Genomic DNA, 17,330 nt, shown 5'->3' on the forward strand with positions numbered 1-17,330 from the left:
ATATACATGGGAAGAAAGCAATTATGTTATAATTAGGGCAAAAGACAAGGATCTGCACTGAATCCACTGTGAGGCTCGGGTAGGAGAATTAAGTCAGTCTTGAAACTGAGACATGACAGGGATCCAGGTTGTTTATTGGAAGACTGCCTAAAGAAGTTATATCCATGCCAGGGTAGACTGTTAAGGTTCCATCCTAGAAGAAGGGGTCCAGGCAGTTTCCATGTAGCTAACTCTAGGTGGAAGCTGCAAGCCTATGGCTCACAGACCAGACTTGGTCCACACATGTATTGGGCCTATACAGTGTTCTAAAAATTTTGAGTTACTTGCCAACATTTAAAAATCAGGACTTGCCCTTTCTCTTGAAAAATCTAGAGTTCTGGCAAACTTGGACCTATATTCCATCCTTACACCAGCAGTTGCATTTGAATAGTGGTTACTCCTCTAAATGAAGCATATAGTCTCTTGTTCACCCCAGTCCTCCACTCCCTCTCATTTTATATCCAGACATACTTGTCTTTGCTCATTTATATTACCTTCTTGGGTCCTGAAGGCACTGCTATTTTAGATCGTGTCTTACGACAACCCCCCACCCCAGTCCCAGGTTACACTGCAGGAAGATAGATCCAAGCAGCATTTTTTTTTTTTTAATTTCAGATTGTCTTAGCTACTCATTATATCAGAACAGTGGTTGTCAATTGGAGGTGAGTTTGCTCCCCAGGAGACATTTGGTCTGGAGACAGTTTTCATTGTCACAACTTCTGGGAAGGGATGCTGCTGGCATCTAATGGGTAGAGGTCAAGGATGCTGCTGCTGAACATCTTATAACGCACAGGACAGCCCCGCACAACAGACTTCTCTGGCCCAAAATGTCAATTGTGCTGAAATTTAGAAACTGTCATTCTCGTCATATATATTCTGGGATCTTGGGCTCTTCTGTGGTTAGTGGGACCTCAGGCTGCCCACTGAACTCAATATGCTTGGGGCTCTAATTCACTTCTGGGACTGCGGAGGCAAATGGCACTTCTTGAGGTTTCATAGTTCCTTTCTCTGGCCAGGTGACCAGCAGCATTCTTGGTAACCCAGCTGCTCAGCATTATGTAGGAGTACTTGATTTGTTTAGGGAAGTGTGTGTTTCTGGCTTAGGTTTTGGTGCATTTATCTTTGTGGGATCCTGTTATGTAAACTCAAATACATCATTGAAGAGTATTTGCCATGAACTGACATGGAAGTCAGTTCAGTACTGACACCATGGCATCAGCAGAGGTCTGCTCACAGCTGAGACTCCATTGTCCGCAAGGGTTTATTTGGTAAGGCTGACAAGGAAGGAGGAGGAGGAGGGGAAAGAAGAAGAAAAGGGAGATAGTCAAGGGTGAGACTGCAGTGAGGAAGCACTGTGTGATGTCTGAATGGCTTCCTATTGCCTTTTGCTGTCTTGGACTCATGCCTGGGCAGGGTTCTTTTTTTTTTTTAATTCTGGGCAAGGTTCTACTCTGAGCAGGAAGGCTGCTCTCTCCTATTTTGGTCAGTTGTTGTTACACATAGACAGCTTTCATATTCTGACAGTAACAGGCCTGAGGAGGACTGGTCTTGACAGCAGTTGCTCAAAGGTCCTGGACTCTAACTCTATATACAGTTTGAATGTTTTGATAATAAGACTCAATGTGTATATTTGTGTAATTAAAAAAAAGGAGGCTTTATTTTTTTTTAGAAGGCAGGTACATATCCATACACATGCCCAGAGGCAGCTTCTGATTCTGGGAGCTCCATTTGGAAGGGTTTACTTCTCCTGGACTCTTGTAAAACATTTCTCTCTTAAGATGTTTGTTTCTGCTTCTTTTTCTTTTCCCACTTTGTCATTGTTGTTCAGGACTGTACTCCTCTATCCTTGAACGACCCTTTGTCATACCCAGCTTGTTTGTGGGAGGAATTGGGAGGCTCCCTCTCCTTCCAGTGCTTCTCCTATAGGAGAAGGAAGCTGTGATAATCAGCATAACTAGAACTACAGCCTCAGATGCCAGGCCATCTCCTTATCAGCAAGAGGTGCAGTTTTGTCTGAGGGCACATGGATTAATCAGGATTAGTTTGGGTTTCAAACAACTGAAAGCCAAAAGGAACATGGCTCAGGGCATATTGAAATTTATTTCTCTCACATCTTAAAAGTAGGCAGTGAGGGGCTGGTAGAATGACTTCATAATTCTTCAAGGAGTCAGTTCCTTCTTTCTGTTTTATGGCTCTGCCATTTTCAACATGTGACTTTTGGCTGGTGGTCAAGGATGGACGCTCAAGCTCTAGTCATGTCTGCGTGTGGCCAATGGGAAGCACAAAAAAAGAACCTCTCACCCATCAAAGATACTCCTCTAAGGTGTAATTTATGTGAAACTTTGCTTATATCCCTAGGTTAACCACTTAGTTACTTGGCCACACCTGCCTGCAAAAGGGGCTGGGAAATGTCATCTTTATTTTGGGCAACCAGACTCCAGTTAAAATTTCTATTACTAAAGGAAGATGGAAGAACAGATATTAGAAGATACATAGCCATCTTTGCCACATAGCCTTTGGGGATTGTTTCTGCTTAGGGATTGGGTCTGGGGCTTCCCTGGTGGCTCAGGTGGTAAAGAATCTGCCTGCAATGCTGGAGACCTGGGTTAGATCCCTTGGTTGGGAAGATCCCCTGCAGAAGGGAATAGCAACCCACTCCAGTATTTTTGCCTGGAGAATTCCATGGACAGAGAAGCCTGGTGAGCTATAGTCCATGGGATCACAAAAAGTCGGACACGACTGAATGACCAACACACACACACACACACACACAGGGGTTGGGTCTGTATCTGCTGAGTATTTCCCAGCAACAGGCCCCTAGAGAGCCTGAAAAGACCCTCACATGGGTCCCGCAGCCATTGGTGCAGGTTTTCAGCAAAGAAATGAGATCAGGGAAGAGCAAGGACTTGGGTGTTTTTATTGTGGTAGTTGAATTGTGGCCTCCAGGCTCAGCCTGGTTGTCTGGTGCTTGAGCTCTGATAGGATCCTTGGTGTTGGATGGGAACAGGAGTTCTGGGAGGCAGGAGGGGTGGGGGTCAGATGGTAAAATTTTGTTTCCTAATTAGAATCAGGAAAGCATCTGAGGTAGTTGGCTTTTGCTTGGTATGCTATTCTTGGAGCTCTGTGTTCTCTGGCAGGGCTGAGAGTCCGGTGAAGCAAGTGAGGCTCCTGGGGCCAGTACTTGCAGGTTTGCCAAGCTATCCCGTGACAGTGAGTGCCTCCTTCACTTTTATGTCGTAGGCTCCTTACTCACCTTACTCTACACTTGGCCCTGCTGCCTGGCTACATGTTGTTTTAAATGAAGTACTTTTATTGAGAAAGAAGTGTATGTGCATGGTAAATAGGTCAAAGTTTAAAAGGGTGTACAGTGAAAAAAATCTGCCTCTCAGCTTTAGTCTTCCTCCCTGAGGCAATGACCAGGCTCTTCTGTATCCTTCCAGCTGGCCTTTGAGTAGGGGCTCTGCAGGGGCTGCCATGAGGCGGTGCTTTTACTTGTTGAATTCCCACTGTGTGCACAGAGGACCAAGCCGTGGGGGTAGTTTGTAGCAGGATGGAGGGAAGGAAAAGGAGCAGAAGCTAGAGGAGAGTGTGCCTGTCAGCTGGCCAAGGAATGTGTGAGCTTCTGTCCCCATCCTGTAGTCGCATCTTCATCTTCGTGGTGGAAACCAGAGCACAGTAAGCGCAGTCAGGACGTTGTAAGACAGCCTTTTTCTCCATGGGTGTGGCCATCTTTCTGTCTCTGTCTCTTTTTTGTCTCTTTCTCTTTGTCTCTGCCTCCTCGTCATTGTCTCTTCTCCACCTCTGTTTTGTGTATGTTTCTGCGTCTTTTCATCAGTCTTTTTTTCTCACAAGCTGCACAGCTCCTCACAGACTGCTGTCACTTCTGCTTCTTTTTGTAGTCCCACTTCCTTCCTCTGCTTTTTGTGGCTTTTCTTCCTCTATTACAAGGGCTTGTATGTGATTTTTACTTGCTCCTGACCCAGCTGCTGTTCGTTAGGTTCAGTCTCTTGGCATCCGAACTCATATTTTTGGCAGAGATGATCAAAATAGGCTCAGCTTGGGTCCACAGTTGGGCTCTACCAGCCATGATAGGGTAGGAGGAGCAGTTCCCAAGAAGGGGCCTGGCAGGTACTTCAAAATATGCTGACTCTATTGCACAGGAGTCTGGATTACTGGTGGCTGTGAACTAGGTGATCCTCACTAGTTGATCCAGGCTTAGCTCCCCACAATGAACTTGGATTAGCAGGGCAGGTCCTTGGAAAGACCTGCCTGACAGTGTGCATTCTTTTGGTCTTCTCCCCTCCCTTTTGGCCATTATTTGACCCCCTGCTGCCACACATCTTTATGACTGACTAGTAAACACCTGTGTCATTTGCCAGAGTACTACGTGAAAGCTCTTTAAGTGCCCTGTGGAGGCTATTCAGCCACTCATATTTATAACCACACATTGGCTGATGGCTCTCCTCTCCATTTGCGTGGAGGAATGTCCAACTTTCTGAAAGTTCCCTTGCTCCAGGGGATTGGCAGTTAAATGAAAGTCACCATCTTGATTCCAACCATGGTTCATCAGTTCCTATATTTGCTTGGCAATAAGCTTAAGAAAACCGTATGCTTTTGTTTCCCACTAAGAATTTGTGGTATCCTTGGAAGTACCACCCAAATGCCTGAGGAAGAGAGAGGGACCTTGCTGTGACAGGTGTCCCTATGACCATAGCACGCAGTTCTAAGCTGTGCTGTGAAGTGAGGACATGGTAGGTTGAGGGAGAGAGAGCTGAGGCAGGAGCGGGCTGATGTATTTGGGCAAGGTTTTGCAGGGAGTGGGGACTGAGTTAGACCTTGAAAGTGGGACTTGCTGTTGGTTAAGGCAGAAGGAGGAGGGGAGGATATTTCTCTTATGTATATATACAGCATCAGTACAGAGAGGGTCTGCTGAAGGAGAGTGCACAGCGAGGGTAGAAGTAGGCAGATATGGCCAGGAGGATGGGCCCCCAAATTTTGTAATAACATTTGAGGTTCCCATAAAAGTCATTTTTGGAGGCTAGGGGCATTACTTAGAGGTGTCACTGTGGAGCCCCTTGGATATTGTTCTCATGTTCTCTCCATGGATTAGAGCAGTTCCTGTATAGCAGGAGTAAGGTGGTGGGAGCCCTAACACAGGACCAGATATCACTGAGGTACGTGAGGAGCTGGAACATAAAGCCAGCAGTGCTGATGCGAGTCCACGTCTCCACGGGCCTATCTGAGAATTAGGGTGTTTGGATAGGAATGGTGGTGGGGGAGATCAGTGGGGGCGCCATGTAAGCTTGGGAATGGTAGCTGACCTCTCTCAACCTCAAGTTTCCTCATCCAGAAAATGGGAATAGGAATGTCTGTTGTGGTTGTGAGAATTAATTGAGAGGATGTATGTGAAATTGTCAGGCACATGACAGACTTTTTAAAAATAAAAACATTGCCTGTCTAATTCCTCGGTGACCTGCCACCTGCATTTAAATTGACCTCATTTGTTGTTGTTGGACTTCTCTTGTCCCCAGTCTCTAATGCCCCAGGGGGTTTGAAACTTTGGGAGTCTCAGTGGGGAAGAGTGGGTAAAGTTCACCATTCCTGGGCCTAGGGGGAATTTCCAAAAACGGTTCTGGCTGTCAGAATGTATGAATATGCGGTAGTACATGCCTTTGTATCTTGTCCACAGTGGTGGGATGTTCTCCTCTCAGCTGGGGCAGATAGAAGATGTACCCCGTTTGCCTGTTCTCCTGGTTCTGACCAGTCCTTTGGCCTCTTTGCCTTAGGCAGACAGGATACAAATGATGTGCTTTGTAAAGAGAGATTGGGCGTTGGTGCCCTCATCTCACGCCTGCCACTGACGTTGTGGTTTTCTTCCTAGGTCTGCTGACATTTGTGAACTGCGCCTACGTCAAGTGGGGCACACGTGTGCAGGACATGTTCACTTATGCCAAGGTCCTGGCACTCATTGCCATCATTGTCATGGGCCTTGTTAAACTGTGCCAGGGTAAGGAGAATCCCAGGTGGGAAGGAGGGTGGGTGACTCTGGGAGTTCCCCTGGGTTCCTTGAGAAAAACATGCAACGTGGGGACTCCATTAGGTTTACTGCTCAGCTCTTTCTGTGTACCTGCTAGACTGTGTCAGTGAGAACGAGAAATCTGTTCTCGAGTTTCTTGGGCCTCCATCCCTTTGTGGAGGTGGGGAGTATTGTAAGATGTGAGCCAAGGGCCTAGGAGCTTTTGAAACTTGGGTTGTAATTGGGTCATAAAAGTGATCAAGATAAAGTGAGCCCTGGTTCCTGTTTTTGGTGTGTGACCGCAGGCAGTGGGGAGGAGGGCTCAGCCCTTCTTAAGAGGGGTGAGAGGTGTATGTGGCGGGGAGATGGGGTCTGGAAATGAGTGGTTATTTTGCAGCCTTTACTTTTCATCTGGACTTGCTCTTATTTAGCATTCCCTCCGAGAGTCAGCTCTCAGCAAAAATATTAAAACATTGCAAAGATGGCACTGACTTTTGTGCATGTTGACTTTAGAGAGCTTTTCATTCCTAGACCACAGCAGGTTGGTAATGAGGGTTACAGGCTTCTTAAGATCCCCTGACCCCTTAGAGAAGCCTTGAGGTGTCCTTGGCCAAGGATGTCTCGATCATCCCAGTTCTCTAGGGCATCTTTCTCTAAACTTGGCTGTGTTTACAGTCAGCTGAAGAGCTGAGGCTCCCATCTCAACCCATCCAACTCTGGTTGGTTTGGAGTTGAAAAAGGTGTGTTTTGGGGAATTCTCTGGTGGTCCAGTGGTTAGGACTCCGTGCTTTCACAGCTGAGGGCCCAGGTTCAATCTCTGGTTAGAGAACTAAGATGCTGCGTGGTGCAACTAAAAAATCAAACAAAGAAAAAGCTATGTTTTTAAAAAGTGCCCTGGTTGAATCTTAGGCAGCTGACCTAGAACCTTTGTGCAAGTTAGTATAGCCAGCCATCTGGATGTTCCTAGAGTCTCTGAAATATCTTGAGGCCAAATTGGGTAGTTGAGTAATTCTCCCCCCAAGATCTGTGCCCTGGGAATAACTGCCGTGCATGATGACTGGTATGCTGGGGGCTCGCAGGACTCTGTTTTCCTTCCTCTTTGTTGCATACCCAGCCCTTTTGGCCACATTGAAGGATGGGTTTAGGCCTTCTGAGGAGGTCACAGCAGGCTTCCTTAGAAGTCTAGGTCTTGTTGAAAGATAAGACTAGAGTGTCTAGAAGGTCTGTCTCTTGGACAGTGGGGTGCTGTTCCCTTGGCTTGCAAGTGTGCAGTCTCTGAAGGCCTCAAGGAGGCTGACTTGTCTAGGGAGGCTCTCCAAAGGTGGAGGTGGCCCATACCTAACCCCAGACCCCATGATAAATAAGATCTCAGTTCCTACAAAGCCTACCATTTCCTGTGGAATAACCACTGCGAATAGAGCAACAGAGTTCTTTCCGTGAGACTGAGAAACCCATTGAACCAAAATAGGCAGTGGTCTGGGCCAAGAGAAGTAGTTCCACAGGAAGATCTAATTGTTAATGAAAAAATGATTCCTTTACGTGAAAGAGGGTTCTTTCTAAAAATAGGAGGAAGAGCTGTGGCTGACCGCATGGTCTCTTGCAGGAAATGGCAATTCCTTAGGGCTTTCAAAAAGGGATTATCACTTCAGAAGGCAGCCAGAAATGCCTTTTTTTTTTTTTTTTTCTTCTCAGATTGTCAGGTTCTGCTGAAGGAAAATGAAAGATTCAGAAGGAGTGGGTGGGATGGTGAAGTACAGGGAGCTGGAGGTGGTGGTTCTTTTGGTACTAAATTGTTTTTCTTTTTTTCTTTTCCCTGCCTGCTTGCTTTTCCTTCTTTTCTTGATGCTCCTCTCTCCTTTTTTCCCCATCTACCCTTCCTCTTTCTCACTGCCCTGCACCCCCTTCTTTTTCTCTTTACACCTTCCATCTCTCCTGTCCTCCTCCTCCTCCTCCCTCTTTCTCCTCTCTGCACCCCCACCTACCTTTGCCCCCACAGGACACTCTGAGCACTTTCAGGATGCCTTTAAGGGTTCCTCCTGGGATGTGGGAGACCTCTCTCTTGCCCTCTACTCTGCCCTCTTCTCTTACTCAGGTTGGGACACCCTTAATTTTGTAACAGAAGAAATCAAAAACCCAGAAAGGTAAAGGCGAGATCCCATTCTCCTCAACTTGGCTGGAACTCCTGCTGATAGTGGGTACACTTGCCCCCTCCCACCCCTCCTCCTTCGTCTCTCATCACTTCTCCCTACTCCCCCCTTTTCCAGCTCGGAGGAATGAGGGGCTAGGATGGGAGTAGGGAGGGAAACCCCTGGCTCCTCAGCCTCACGTTAATGTTGGAGGATCCCCAAGGTCCTTCCTGGAGGAGAAGTCCTTCGGTGGGCCACAGCCAGCCCAGCTGGGGCTTAGATGTTAAGACCTTGGACTGGTGCTGATGCTGAAGCCTGCGGAGCCAGAAGCTTACTCTGAGCAGCCAGGTCCCCAGCCTGTCCTCCAGTCCCTAAAGGACATTGCTATTCCTTCAGAGAGACCCAGTGGTCCCACTGGGACAAGGATCAAATACTCATCCTGAGTCATCTTCCCAGAGAAGGGGCTTTCTTCCTTTCTTAGTAGAAAGAGCCCAGGGCATGGGACACATCCTGCCCTTAAGCCATGTGGGAAGGAGGAGTCAGCCTCAAAGATCCAGAGGCCAGGGAATTCCTGGGTAGCTCTGACCCTCAAGGAGAGGTTGGTTCCAGGTAGTTCTGTCTCATTTGTTCTGACAGAAATTTGCCCCTGGCCATTGGGATTTCTATGCCAATTGTGACGCTCATCTACATCCTAACCAACGTGGCCTATTACACAGTGCTGAGCATTTCTGATGTCCTTGGCAGTGATGCTGTAGCTGTGGTGAGTCTCTTGGGATCCCATTTGCTCGTCATCTTCTGATACTGAATGGCTGAATCTTCTGTTTCTGCAGCCACTCCACGTGGTGGGTCTGGGCCTGAGGGTGAGCTTTGCAGCAGTGATGGCATTTCAGGAAGCTGTGGACACTCTGTCCTGTGCTGAGTGCCCTTCTGTGCTCTGTCCCCAGACATTTGCTGACCAGACGTTTGGCATGTTTAGCTGGACCATTCCCATTGCTGTCGCCCTGTCCTGTTTTGGGGGCCTCAATGCGTCTATCTTCGCTTCATCAAGGTACTGTGTCTCTGCTTCACCGATAACACACCACAGTATCTAATTCTCTGAGGGTCTAGGTGACTCCATCAGAGCCCCTTTCCTTTCTCTGTCTCTTGGACTTGCAGAGTGTATATGTGATCGTGTAGTGGTTAGTACTCTGTGTTGTGTATGCGGGTGTGCACACGGTGTGCTTGCCTTTGTGCAAACATTTGTATGCTGGGAGCTCACATTTTCACCCGAGGTGAGGACAGATTGGTAAGAGGTCAAGGGAGGAAGGCATTAGCTTGGACAGTAGCCATCCTGTTGGGGATCAGACCAGACTCTATGTTCCTGTGGATTATGCTGCAGGCCTAGCACAGGATTCATTCTTGTGATGAATTATTATTGAGCACTTGCTGTGTACCTGTACTGGTACAGGACGACTCTGCCCCTCACGTCAGAGAAAACACTGAGGCCAACAGGTGGGCTCCAGCTCTCTTCCCCACACCTGTTAGAGACTTACCTGTTAGAGCACTGTTGTTTCAGAGAGAGGACTGATTTTGCCTTTCCAGGCTGATTCTGCTACCTGATCCCAGGATTCCCAGGTTCTGGCTCTGCCAGTTGCCCCCAAATACTTAGGTAGTAAGTCCATCCTGAGCTATCTTGTGGCATTGACAGGATGAAGGTAGGGGACTCAGAGTAAGAATGTGGACCTGCACATAAGGTGGACTGCAGCCATGTCAAGATAATGCACAGCTGTTTCCGCCTGTGTTACCTTCTTCACTTTCTCCTTATTACCTGTTCTGCTGTCTTTGGCTCTGTACTCGCTACCTTTGGCTCATTTACACGTCCTCTCCAGCATTATACCTGCTCTACTGCTTCTCTACTTCAGTACAGATACTAGCCTTGTGAACCTCTGACACCCTTCCAGATGATACCAGCAACTCCTGTGGCTCCACCTGGATGGCCCATAAATATCTCAAACTTAACATGCACTCTGCCTGTTCTTGTCTCCAGTTATGATCCATCAGCCCTCCTTACTTGGCATCTTTTTTTTCTTTTCAGTGGAGGGACCGTGTCACACAGCTTGTGGGATCTTAGTTCCCTACCCAGAGATTGAACCTGGGCCCTCAGCAGGGAAAGCTCAAAGTCCTAACCACTGGACCACAGGGAATTCCCAGCCTCTTGGCCTCTTCATTTTTCCCTTGATGTCCACCCTCATTTCCCAGCCTCAAATATATGTGCAGGCACAGAAGACCACCAGATTTGTCCTCCGCCAGGGGGTCCACCCTCATTCAGGCCCCCTCTCTTATGGGACTGTTGTCCCAGATAAACTTCTTGTCTGGCCTTCCCCCCATACCCTGGCCTCTCCCTGCTTTAGTTGGCCTCAGTGATGCTACCAGAGTCTCTGTGTCAAGTCCAGTCAAGCCCTTACTTTAGAACCACTGCTGGCTCTTGGTGTTAGTTAAGTGTCCACAGCACGGCCTCATAAGCAAGTTCTTCCCAGCACACTTCTCACATACCTTATCCTGGAACTACGGGCATTCTAGTATCAACATTCAAAGAGGCTATGCCCTTTCATTGCCTCTAAACCTTTTTTGCCTTTGCCTATATTGTGTCCCCACCCAACACTCATCTTCTGGAAAACCCCAGCTCATCTCCCCAGCATAGATGTGGTCATCTCTTGAGGAGTTTTTTGTTCCCCAGCCCACCCCGAGCCAGGTGCTATGTGCACCATGATGCTGCTGACTACCTGGATGCTTTCACACCTCAGCTGCTCTGTTTCCAGTCAGTGGAGCTCTTCAGATGCAGAAAGGAAACTTGAGTTGTCTCTTTGAGTCCCAGACTCTCCCTGACCTTTTATGTATCTGGAGCTCAGGGAAGATGAACAGAGGTCAGACAATCAGAAGTCTGGCTGCCCTTCTTTAAAAAGCCATTATGTTAAGTAGGAAGTCTGTGGGGTGCCAGAGTAGGGTACCCCAGGGGAGTGGATTGGGGTGCCAGTGGGTGATGGCAGGGTGAGGTATCAGTTGGGTGATGGTGAGTTGCATCGCAGCGGCGTGGGGGTGTCAGTGGGTAAGAGTGGGTCATGGCTTATGGTGGGGATATCCATGGATAAAGGAGGTGAAGGTTGGCTTGGTTGTGCATAGAGAACATGGGAGGATCCTGAGAGACTGGCCCTGCAGGCTTCTGGGCCTGCCTGAGCCTAATTTAAGTGGGGAGTGTGGCTGCATGGCTGAGTATAAGGATTCTCCTGACATTTCTTGTCCTTCCAGGTTGTTTTTTGTGGGCTCCCGTGAGGGCCACCTCCCGGACCTCCTGTCCATGATCCACATTGAGCGTTTCACACCTATCCCTGCTTTACTGTTTAATGTAAGCTGTGCTGGGGAGTGTGGGCATTGGACATACCTGTGTGGTACTCCTGCTGAGTCTATGAGAGGACTGGTTGGGGCGAGGTATACTAGCTTCTTGGGGTACTTCCTGAGCCTCTCAGTGTTTCTTTTTCCCACAATTTTTAAAAACATAAAAGTAAAACATAGAAAAGGCAAATGCTACAAAAGAATATAAAAGTGAATCAGTCAGATTTATCTGTCTCTTCTGTCAGTGGCTTCTTTTTTCTCCTCCTGCTCCTTCTAGCTCCTCGTTTTTATTTTTTAAATCATACTTATAAATCCAGGCCATTGTACACCCGCTACCCTAGAAGCCTCTGTTCATATTGTAGGCATCATAGATTTCTATATAGTAGATAGCATTACAGTGTTTTCTTTCAACAAAATTAGTAAATGATGAAGTATTCTGACAGATGGAAGGAGTCCTGAAGAACTGTCATTTTCTAATTTGCACTGAGGTGTTATTAGATGTAAAGGATAGCAAGGACCCTGAGGAAAGCCTTACTCCAAGATTTGAAATATAGTTCATTGTTTTTATCATTTAGTTTCTTTTTTTTTTATGGTTTTATTACTTTTTTTTTTGTATTCATCTGGAGTTTATATCTGGTGAATGGAATGAGGAAGAGATTTACTTAATTTTTTTTCTCACATGGCTAGCCAGTTATACCAATATCACTTATTGAATAGTCCATTTTTCTACATTTTTCAAACAAATTAAAAAAAATTTTTTTTAGGATTTTTTTTGCTGTGCCTTGTAGCATATGGGATCTTAGTTCCCAGACCAGGAATCAAACCTGTACCCCCTGCAGTGGAAGTGCAGCATCTTAACCACTGGGCTGCCAGGGAAGTCCCCACAGTTTTCAGATTTTTATCATATGATAATTTTTTAGCATGCTTCTTATGTGCCATGTACAGCGATTTGCCCCTTAAATGTTTAATCATCTCAATTCATCCTTCCATCAGCACCAAGCTTCCTTATTTAGCTTTATACTGAATATTTGAGAACTAAAGTGGGGCTGAGGGTACTTGTTCAGTTCACCCCTCTCCCTGAAATTTTCATGGCAGTTCTCACCTGTTTGTTTATTTGTCTTGATAAACTGTGGTATCATTTTATCAAAATAAAAAATACCCTCAATATATTGATTGGAATAAAACTAAATGTATAAATTTAGGACAGTCTGACATCATAGCTTTTAAATTAATCACCTTGCACCCTACTTTTCTCCTCTCAGTATTGGGTCTCCTTCTCTCTCTAGAATGGGCTCTTTTTGTTTTCAATCCTTTGTTGATAATCTGAAAAGATGGGTAGAGGGAACTCCATATCCTTGAAGTTAAAGCAAATCCTTCTCCTCAGACTCTATACTCCCTTACTTCTGTCTTCCAGAACTCTTTTGTTCCAGAGGGCAAATCCTGTTATACTTCTTCCCAGGGGTATGGGTCTGTTTTGCTAATCTGCATTTTTAAGGCTCCAGGATAGTGAGATGGTTCTGGAGACACTTCCTCCTCTTTCAGCCAGGTAGTTGGGACCCATGTATGACAGTCTCAGAGGGCACTGGGTGACACGTTGAGGCTCGTGCATCACGGTGAGGAGGGCCTCACTGTCTGCCATCAGAAGGGGAAAGGAGTCTAGCTTGTTACTGAAGTGCTTGCGAAAAGAAGGGAGGCATTGAATGCAGGAAGAGCCTCCAACAGAGACAGGAGGGAAGGCCAGTCTGGAGAATGGACCTATCTGATGCCAAGGGGGGTCACTGAAAAGAGCCAGAGGTCATTGGTGAAGCTGAGTCAGCTCTCAGCCGATCTGGTGCTGACTGTTGAGTGACGGAGTCTCCAGGTGGCGGTGGTAACAGTGCCCACTCCTTTTCCCCCTACTCTCCCCCTCCAGTGCACCATGACACTCATCTACCTCACTGTGGAGGATGTTTTCCTGCTCATCAACTACTTCAGCTTCAGCTACTGGTTCTTTGTGGGCCTTTCTGTTGCTGGACAGCTCTACCTTCGCTGGAAGGAGCCTGATCGGCCACGACCTCTCAAGGTCAGTGACTCTGGGCAGACCAGGAGGGGTGGGCCATCTCTGCAAGGTCTTCCCCCTCTCCCATTCCCCCATTCCCTCATCACGCTTTACCTAACATCTCACCTCTTTTCATTTCAGCTGAGCCTGTTTTTTCCCATCGTGTTCTGCATATGCTCCTTGTTTCTGGTGATTGTGCCCCTCTTCAGTGACACCATAAATTCCCTCATTGGCATTGGAATCACCCTCTCTGGGGTTCCCATCTACTTCCTGGGTGTTTATCTGCCAGAGTCTCGGAGGCCACTCTTCATTCGGAATGTCCTTGGTGAGCTCTTTGCCTGTTACACACTGGCTTTGTGTGTGTGTGTGTGTGTGTGTGTGTGTGTACAAAGATGTGTGCACAGGTGGGTGTGATGGCTAATGGCTTCCCCTTACTAGTGATATGCTGGAGACCTGGCTGCCCCTTTTGATCTTGACATGATCACTTTAATTCTAACTTTAGAGTCCTATTTTGCAGTTAAACACCCCCTCCCTGAAAGTGCAGTCCACGTAGCAAGACAAGGAGTCATGCATCAGACCCTCTGGTTGGGTATGGAGTAGAGAACAGTGAGGTTTGCTGGGGGTGAGACTGGCACAGGTTGCCCAGGGGACAGGTGGGAGGAACCACGTACTTTAATCAGCCTTGTGTTGTTTAGATTGGGGCTGTCATTCTGTCACTGAATATCAGTTTGCTAAATTCTCTTCTCTATTTTCATTTAGCTGCTATCACCAAAGTCACCCAGAAGCTTTGCTTTTGCGTCCTGACTGAGCTAGATGTAGCTGAAGAGAGACAGGCTGAGAGGAAAACTGAGTAGAGGCCAGAGGTGATATCCCCCAAGGCCTGGAAGACTGCTACCTGTGGCCACAGCCACCGAAGTCCAGATTACAAGACTGTGTGGACCCAAGCCTTTTGTGCTAAAGGAGGGCTGTTGGCCCACATTATGTAAGGGGGATTAGGGCTGATGGCCTGCTCAGGTGTTCACTCTCATTGGTAAGCTATGGGAGGAATCTCAGGGTCTGGGGCCAGCCTGAAGGTGGGGACTTCAGAGGGTGGTGGTGGGAGAGGACTTGGGCAGTAGGGGAATGGTGGTTCAGTTTTGTTCTGGTGAGTAGGTGCAGCCTTTCCAAACACTTACTTGGTGAGTTGCACTGGGGGAAGAGGGAGTGCTAGGTTAACAGCTGGGGCTGTTGGTTTCTGAATTTGACATTTGAACCAGGAGTTTCTCTTAAGGGGATGCTCTGTGGAAAGTTTTCCTCTGACCAGGTCCAAGCACCTGACTTTAGAGGTCTGAAATATTACCATTTCTTCCTCTGGCTCAGAATCCTTCCTTGGGGAGAGGGTTGTCTTCCATTATTTATTGATATTATTTAATCCAGAACACCAGTTCCAGCAAAGCATTGGTCTTCATTAATTTACAGGATGTAATAGGCTGATTGTATTTAAAAATGGAAAGTACCCCAAAGTGAGTCCCTCTGACCTTAGAGGTATCTCTGTGGTGGTTGGTGAGACTCTGACCACAGATTTTTTTGCTTAGTTTTAGCACAGTCTTCTGGAAAGATTTTTTTTTTTTACTCCTGTACCGGTTACACTAGGTCACACGTTAACAATCACCTGGTTCAAGTCCAGCAAGGACAGATGAACAAATGCGAGAGTCAGAAGCCTGGTAAAACTGCTACTTTGAAGGCTAATCCTTTATTTTACTTGAGACCTTAGTTCTTTGCTCTAGTTGGCAAATCCCTGGTTTCTGGTATGAAGTCTAAGAAGGCAGAAACTGTCCTAGGATTCAGGTGAATCACTTGAATTCTTTCAGCTGACAGTGGCTTAGAGACCATTTCCGGGACCCAAGCTGACAAGTAAGTTGTTCCTCTCTGTAAGGGCTGCTCTGAGGGGCTGCTGTGCAGACCCATGCAAGCCCATTGTGGTGCTAGAAGTGGTCATTTTCCTGGAAACCTCACATTAGGCTGCATCGTCCTCCTTGTCCCCAACACCAGGCTTTGTTTACACTCTGAGCCACCTTGGTGTGGGTCATCTGGACACTGCAGTCCTCTTCTGCCTGCCTCCCCTTGCCTGAGGTTTGGGGGGGCTGCAGTCTCAGGAAGAGCTTGGTACTTGTGGGAACTTGTTTTCTCCCTGTGGACATCAGTGACGACTCTGGAATAAAGCTGCTTCCACCTCCACCTGGCTCTTCAGCAGACTCACGATCAGAAGCAACTAATTCTGGTGCTCAGGCTGCGCTTTAGCTCCTAGGTGTGGCCAGAGTGGTACATCTGACCTAACGGATGTTCCTTCATGGGCCACCAGGCTGCTCTGGATTGGACAGCCGTCCAGTGTTGCTTCCAGAAACTCATCCCGGACCCAGAAGAACCTGCTGGCTTGGTATGCCCCCATGGGGTTCTTGTCCTTAGGTTTTGAAATCAATGATAAAGACAGGAACTATGAGGCAGTCTACCTTTCTGAGCATTCTTCTCCACCATACTGGCCCTAGCTGCAGACAAGGGAGTGACATTGGTCATACTTGTTCAATTAAGGCGATTTAGGGGAGCATGCTCACAGCTGCCTTTGGTTCAGGGTATGCCTCTGTGAGAACACAGGAGTACATTCCTCCTGTCATGGGTTGTGGATTTGCCTGACAACAGGGAGTCTTTTGCAAAGGCTGACTTGCCCAGACTATGTAAACATGACTCCTGTCTGACCCAAGCTGGCACCTATCCCAGGGATCCTCTGGAGCTAATCCTTCGAGTATGCTTGTCTTGAAGGATCCCCCACGCATGCTTTAATTTTCTTCACTGAAGTAAATGACCAGCTTATCTCAGGAACTTGTCATCTCCCAGTGGCTGCCAGGCAAGCAAGGACCTCACGCTCTGGGTTCCCTCATACTTGCTTAGTGAGCCAGGTCACCCCCTCTCATTACTGGATGGTGACCGTGTTCTTCCCCTCTGTGTTGGATACAGACTTCTCCCAGGAACCCTTCTGAGGGAGGGAAGCCAGAGACTCCCTACAGCACTACAGCTTTGTTGTATAATTTCTTCGAGGTCTTTGTTGTTGATCTCCTTCAGTCCTTCTCATGGTGTGCTAATCCTTCTGCAGTGGGTACAGTTGGTGAAGCTGTCAGCCCTTTAATATTGGCAAACTTTAATGAGTACATTAAGAGCAGTGAGCACGTTATAATAGCAGAGTGGTTTTCAATCCTTTGCTTCTATGCCTGCAGAAAACTGAGATGACTGGTATTAAACCTGGAAGTTGTTGCCTGTTGCTTGCAGCACTGAACTGCACCTTAGTGGATACTTAGGATAGGAAACCAAGTCTGTCTATTGGTTTTATAACTGCAAGAGTAGGACAGAAGTGAATCACTTTAGGAGGTTTAACAACTTCATGTAGTTAAGAATATAGGCAAAGATGTACATAAAATAGAAAGTGAAATGGGTGGAGGTAGGATAGAAAAGTAGAAATGCTTATGAAATCTTAGAATGGGCAGGAAGACATTTCCTTGTTTATCTTCCCTTGTGAGAGTAAGTCTGTGCCCCAGAGCAAGAGGGCACACCTTGAATCGAAGGTTCTGTGTATTGTTTCCCTAGACCTGTGCAACATGGTAGCTACTAGCTATAAAGAGCTAAAGTATTCAAAAAGAGCTAAAGTATTCAGTTCCTCCATTGCAATAATCACATTTCACATGCTCAACAGCTGTATGTGGCTAATGGCTTC

General features: G+C 47.1%; 1 protein-coding gene across 6 annotated transcripts in view; it reads left to right on the forward strand.

The window, feature by feature from the left end:
- SLC7A6 (solute carrier family 7 member 6) overlaps positions 1 to 15,805 on the forward strand; it is a 28,430-nt gene extending 12,625 nt beyond the window's left edge. For all 6 annotated transcript variants that reach the window (XM_055553404.1, XM_055553403.1, XM_055553399.1 and 3 more), the window contains 8 exons: positions 5,921 to 6,046; positions 8,052 to 8,196; positions 8,818 to 8,941; positions 9,126 to 9,229; positions 11,467 to 11,563; positions 13,463 to 13,612; positions 13,730 to 13,913; positions 14,348 to 15,805. In XM_055553404.1, the coding sequence (XP_055409379.1) occupies positions 5,921 to 6,046; positions 8,052 to 8,196; positions 8,818 to 8,941; positions 9,126 to 9,229; positions 11,467 to 11,563; positions 13,463 to 13,612; positions 13,730 to 13,913; positions 14,348 to 14,442 (1,025 nt within the window). In that variant the 3' untranslated portion in view covers positions 14,443 to 15,805. The remainder of the gene's footprint in view (positions 1 to 5,920; positions 6,047 to 8,051; positions 8,197 to 8,817; positions 8,942 to 9,125; positions 9,230 to 11,466; positions 11,564 to 13,462; positions 13,613 to 13,729; positions 13,914 to 14,347) is intronic.
- Positions 15,806 to 17,330: the final 1,525 nt, after the last annotated feature.

The sequence above is a fragment of the Bubalus kerabau genome, chromosome 17 (assembly GCF_029407905.1).
Source record: "Bubalus kerabau isolate K-KA32 ecotype Philippines breed swamp buffalo chromosome 17, PCC_UOA_SB_1v2, whole genome shotgun sequence".
In the NCBI taxonomy this organism is placed as follows: domain Eukaryota; kingdom Metazoa; phylum Chordata; class Mammalia; order Artiodactyla; family Bovidae; genus Bubalus; species Bubalus kerabau.